At 45.2% G+C, this 6,060-nt stretch overlaps 1 protein-coding gene across 1 annotated transcript; it reads right to left on the reverse strand.

Moving 5' to 3' along the window:
• Window positions 1–4,156: 4,156 nt before the first annotated feature.
• On the reverse strand, window positions 4,157–4,999 carry LOC139015255 (tetrapeptide repeat homeobox protein 2-like). The gene has a single exon (XM_070423236.1). It carries the CDS (start codon window positions 4,997–4,999, stop codon window positions 4,157–4,159), a length of 843 nt encoding a protein of 280 aa, XP_070279337.1.
• Between the last annotated feature and the right edge of the window lie 1,061 nt (window positions 5,000–6,060).

The following is a 6,060-nucleotide window of genomic DNA, read 5'->3' on the forward strand; positions in this document are numbered from 1 at the left end:
TGCTTTTTATTTTATTTATTTTTTATTTTTCTACATTTTTTGGTCTCTAAACATGAACATTGAATTTTCTTACAAAGCATTAGTGTCAAAACCAATAGACTGCTACAGAATTTGAAGTTGAACTTCGATGTGATTTATGTAACGCTAACAAGCTTTTTCTGGCCTTGTGAGTCTCATTTGTAGATTCAAGGTTTGCACTTACTGTGGATGCAAACATTATGAAAGACTTTCTGGTGACATGGCTTATCTGTAGCAGCAGGCCGGTTAGTTCCTTAGCTTTGGCTATGTACTCTCAGTGGGAAGTCTTTGTGCCCTTCTCACAGCCTTCAGCATTGGAATGGCACTCTTGTATGGCAGTGTAAGGGTAAGGGAAAGACCACAGGAAAATACAAGATAATCTTGCTTTTAATGTAGAATGTGGTATGTGGTCAGATTTGACTTGAACATACAGTATATTGTACCTCATCAAGTAGTTGGACATTTCCTGATTCTGCTATTATGACTGATAGCCAATAATATCTTTATGCACTATGAGTTTGGCAGGATTTTTGGAGGCTTCATGAGTGCCCCTATATTCTCCTTGTCCCCAAACCCATTTCTACATTAGGGCCAAATTCTAATTAGTATTTATATGTGCTCACTTTTTCTACAGAGTCATTGTTCTATCAATGTCATCACTGTATCAAAGGATTATTAAAATTAGGGTGCCTTACCAAAATTATAGCTGTAGTTATTTCATGTGGACCAGCCAATATTTTTAAATATATGTGTTTTTAATTAATTTCAGAGAGGAAGGGAGAGGGAGAGAGACAGAAACATCAATGATGAGAGAGAATCATTGATCATCTGCCTCCTGCATACCTCACAGGGGTTCGAGCTCACAACCCAGGCATGTGTTCTAACTGGGAATCAAACTGGCCTCCTGGTTCATGGGTTGACACTGAACCACACCAGCTGGGCTGAACCAGCGAAATTTTAAAGCTAAGGTATTTTCACAGGAAAAGAAAATCCAAAAGTAAATCAGATTGTCCTACTTCTCACTTGGCCTATCCTATTAATACAGTTTTATTTCTACTGTTAGAGAAATAAAACTATATTAATAGGATAGGCCAAGTGAGTTTTTTTTATAAAGTGATATTTTGTACTGCTACATAAAGGTGAAACCTACCAGACAAATTAAAAAGTTCCTGGTTCTCTATTTCACCTGGTTTTACATACCTGGAAATTTCTATAATATTTACTGGCAATCCTATTAGCATTTGATCTAAGAGGTTTCTGGAGTATAAAAGAGAAATTTTAACTATCTCACTTCACTTGCAGTTCTGTGGCTTAAAATATTTCAGCAATTCACTAAATGCCTTAGGCACTGTTTGGATAAGCTATATATCTTACTCCTGTGTTTGGGTGGAAATGGTGGTGAACTGTTTACTGTCACCAAGGGATGAGCAGACAATTTTTTGTCGTCCTAAAAGCAGACCAGACTTTGGGTTGGAGGAAAAAGAGCAGGGCAGTTGTTAGTATGACACCAGCTTCATATGAGTGTGGCACATCCTTTATTATAGGTGGAGAATGTCCAGCCTGTGGGCCATGTAAGGCCCTCAAAATAATTTGGTCTGGCCCTACCAAGGCATTAAGGGTGGGTTAATTAAATGTTTGACCAAATATAGCAGGCTAATTTTTAAGTTGATAACTTTGTGTAGCTCTCAAATGATGTTATAAATATCCAAATGGCTCTTGGTAGAAAAAAGGTTCCTCATCCCCGCTTATCAGATTGCTAATTTTTGAAGATTGGAATGAGAATTGGGATTAACATATGAACTGTTTAAAAATAAATATTACTATATTTGTAGAGGTACTTTAGAAGAAGAAATATTAATTTATATATTAGCATAATGATAATGGCATTACCACTTAGGCATGGCATTTAGTAGTTAGGAAACATTTTTACATATTTAATCACAGCAACCCTTTGAGGTAGGAAAAATTATTCCTCTATTAATGGTGAAAAAATAGGTTCAGATTCTTCAAGTTGTTCACCCAGCTTATACAGCAATACCAGAAAAACTTTACTAAATGAAAAAGACATGGTCTTAACCTCAAAGATCTTGAGCGTTGGGAGCCTCACAAAATGAATAGTTGTGAGGTAAGTGATGGATCTCTGATGCCTATCAAAGGAAACTTTAGACTCATTTGGATTCATAAATACATGAATAGGTCATATTTGTCACCTATTTACTCAAAAGTAAACAGCAGACAGCTCACCAACCCAGCATCATCATTAAAAGTTTCTCTTCCGCCAAAGCCGGTTTGGCTCAGTGGATAGAGCATCGGCCTGCGGAATGAAGGGTCCCAGGTTCGATTCCGGTCAAGGGCATGTACCTTGGTTGCGGGCACATCCCCATTGGGGGATGTGCAGGAGGCAGCTGGTCGATGTTTCTCTCTCATCGATGTTTCTGGCTCTCTGTCCCTCTCCCTTCCTCTGTAAAAAACCAATAAAATATATTTTTAAAAAAAGTTTCTCTTCCATGGGAGTGAGTAGTCTTCATGGCAGTTTACACAGCCATCCAAGAATTATTCTCTGGACACACCACAAATGATAGCTCAAGTGCAAGAAATAAGACCGGTAAGTTTAAGAGTTAGCTTGGCTTAGAAACCTCGGTTAAAACAGGTGCCACAATCTATAAAATAGAAGCCTAAGTGACTGTTAACAATGGAAGGACCAGAACGATTGGTCACTATGACGTGCACTGACCACCAGGGGGCAGACACTCAATGCAGGAGCTGCCCCCTGGTGGACAGTGCACTCCCACAGGGGGAGCACCGCTCTGCCAGAAGCCAGGCTTACCGCTGGCGAGTGCAGTGGCAGTGGTGGGAGCCTCTTGCGCCTCTGGCAGCGCTAAGGCACGATGAGTCAAGCAGTAAGGAGCAAGCAGCTGGGCGGTTAGGGGCGAATGGTCCCAGATTGCCAGAGGGCGCAGGCCCGGCTGAGGGACCTCTTCCCCTCACGAATTTTGTGCATCAGGCCTCTAGTCTGTAACTCCGTAGACATAGCTTCTATGTTGCTGCAAAAAACATACTCCAGTTAAGAGTCACTGCATTAGAGAAGCACAAAGCTATTTCTTTCCACCAGGTGTTTACAGTTTTCACTCAATCTAGGTATAAATTACCCATTAGAGGTCATTTGTACCATATACAATCTTTTTTAAAAATTTTTAATACATTTATTATTTTGCAGCACCAGTTTTCCACTGATGAAAACAACAAAGACATAATATAAAAACAAGTAGCCCTGACCGGTTTGGCTCAGTGGATAGAGCATCGGCCTGCGGACTGAAGGTCCCAGGTTCGATTCCGGTCAAGGGCATGTACCTTGGTTGCGGGCACATCCCCAATAGGAGATGTGCAGGAGGCAGCTGATCGATGTTTCTCTCTCATCGATGTTTCTAACTCTCTATCTCTCTCCCTTCCTCTCTGTAAAAAAAAATCAATAAAATATTAAAAAAACAAGTAATGAGTCATAGTGAAATAGAATATATTAAAATCAATAAATTTTACCAATGGAAAATGCAAATGTGACAAAGTTTGTAACACGTTCATTGCCGAGACAGAAGCAATTCAAATATGTTAAGAAAAATTAATAAAAATATACTTTATGAGTTGACTATTCCTGGTGTCCAATGATGCCGCGAGAAGGGGGTCAATTCTCCGAGTCCAGGGAATGCGATAGGAAGAGCACAGGAAGCCGCGAGTCACAGATGTGCACACTCGAAAAGCTCGCCCAGTCCTACCGGTGCCAGAGCACGCCGCCAGGAGGAGCGTGGAGGCTGGGCTGGGTCCTTGGGAAAGTTCTGGGCAGCAGCTCTCCAGTGGATGCCGCACCAGCACTGAGAATCAGCAGCGAGGTCACGTGCGCCCTAATGGGCTCAGCCTGGACCCTGGAGAGAACAGCCGGACGCCACGCGCATGCGCAGTGGGCATGAAGGGGGCAGAGCCCAGGCCACCTCCCCAAGGTGGATGCTTAGAGGTGCGCCGACTCTGCGCAAGAGCAACTGGTGGCCGAGAAGCACTGACCGGCGCTTCTCGAACCCGCGTGGGCGCACACCCGGGTCCCCTCTGGTCCCGCGGCATCTGCAGGACTTGGCGGGGACAGAATCCCTTAGAGATCCAGGAGCTTGTAGGGATCCTCCTCATTCTCAGCCCAAGGCTGGCAGGAGGAAAAGTGCCCCTCCCAGGAACCTTTGGGTGAGCGCAGCTCTGTGACTCTCGGGGTCACAACAAGGTTGGTAGAGCAACTCAAGTCGTAGGGGCCCTGAGGCCAGACTCTGGCCTGGGCTGGAGCTGGAGCTGGAGCTGGAGCTGGAGCTGGAGCTGGAGCAAGTGCAGCGGGGACCGCGCCCTGGACGCCCTGCGCAGGGCTCCAGCAGGCCTGGCTGTAGCTGAAGGCGCAGTGCTCTGCTTCAGGGAAGACTTCGAAGGGGCTGTGCGGAGGGAGGCTGCAGAAAGCTGGGCCCCCGTGGTGCAGGGGGGCGGCGGGGAGCACAGGGCCGGCTGAGAACACTGGCACCTCAGGGAACACAGGTGTGGCAGGCAGCACAGGGCTGGTAGGGAGCACAGGGTCCCCCTGGAATGCAGGGCCTGCAGGCGCAGGCTGAGGGGCGCAGACTCCTGGTTTTGGGGGCGCAGCGTGGGGTTCCTGGACTTGCTGCCCGCGCAGTCGCTGCAGCCTGTAGTCTTTGGCCCTGCGGTTCTTGAGCCACACCTGCACTTGGTGCTCCTGCACGTTCACCTGCTTCGCCAGAGTCTTGCGTTCCTCGTAGGTCCCGTAGCGTTTCTTCTTGTAGAATTCCTCCAGCTGCAGCCGCTGTTCTATGCTGTACACCGTGCGCTTCGGCTGCTTCTTCCTCCGATGGGCTGGGGAAAGTGGAGAGCCCGGGGGCGACTCAGGTTCCTGCATCCTCGATGCTGCTGGGTCCTCTGCCCTTGAAGCTCTCCGTACCATATGCGATCTTGCCTAGTAATACATTCCATCATTTCTCCTTAGAAACACAGCCAGAGCTAGAAAATTAACCCAAGGTCAATTTTGTCCCTACAGCAGGAATTTTGTTAATCTTTTATCCACAGGATTTAAGAAAGATGTCACATCTAGCTGGTTTAATGAAAGAGGAAACATTTGAGCTGGGCCTTGAAGAATGGCTAAAATTTGCAAAGAGGAATAATAAGGGGGTAGTAAAGAACTGGGGATGTTTGAGGAATAGCAAGTTAAGTCCCATGGCTGGAATAAGGTATTTAGGAGAGTGATGGTATAAAAGCCAGGACAGCTAATATTGGAGTGCCTTGAATGTGAAGCTACAGAGTTAGTTTCATAGGCTGTGGATAGTGTAAAGATTTTTAAGGCATTGTCAAATCTTTGCATTTAAGAGGATTAAACTCACTGCTCTGTGTAGACTAGATTGGAAAAAGAACATAATGTCCCAGAAGTCAAGAGATTTTTCCAGTGAGACAGGTAAGATGAGGGATTATAAAAACGCTTTAGATTTGAAATTTAGGGAGTCTTCAGTAGTATAATATGAAGACAAAAACCAAAGAGTAGGGGAAATGGAGTAAGTAAGTATAGGCAAGGAAGGCAAAGTTCACTGGAAACTAAAAAGAGATTGGTAATATGGATGGAATTAAGTTGGAAGGACATTTTTTTAAAATACAATTTGTTCATATATAAAAACTAGATGCCTGGTGCATGAAATTCGTGCAAGAAGGGGGGGTGTCCCTCAGCCTGGCCTGCATCCTCTTGCAATCTGGGACCCCTTGGGGGATGTCCAACTGCCAGTTCGGACCTGCGGGATTGGGCCTAAACCGGCAGTCAGACATCCCTCTCACAATCTGGGACTGCTGGCTCCTAACCTCTCGCCCGTCTGCCTGATTGCACCTAACCACCTCTGCCTCGGCCCCCGCCGCCGTGGCTTCATCCAGAATGACATCCGGAAGGTCGTTCAGCTATCGGTCTAATTGGCATATAATATATTATTATAGATATCACATTCTTTCCACCACAGTAATAGATCC

Source organism: Myotis yumanensis, unplaced genomic scaffold (genome assembly GCF_028538775.1).
Source record: "Myotis yumanensis isolate MYYU_CA2020_CCGP unplaced genomic scaffold, mMyoYum1.0.hap1 SCAF_1, whole genome shotgun sequence".
Lineage (NCBI taxonomy): Eukaryota > Metazoa > Chordata > Mammalia > Chiroptera > Vespertilionidae > Myotis > Myotis yumanensis.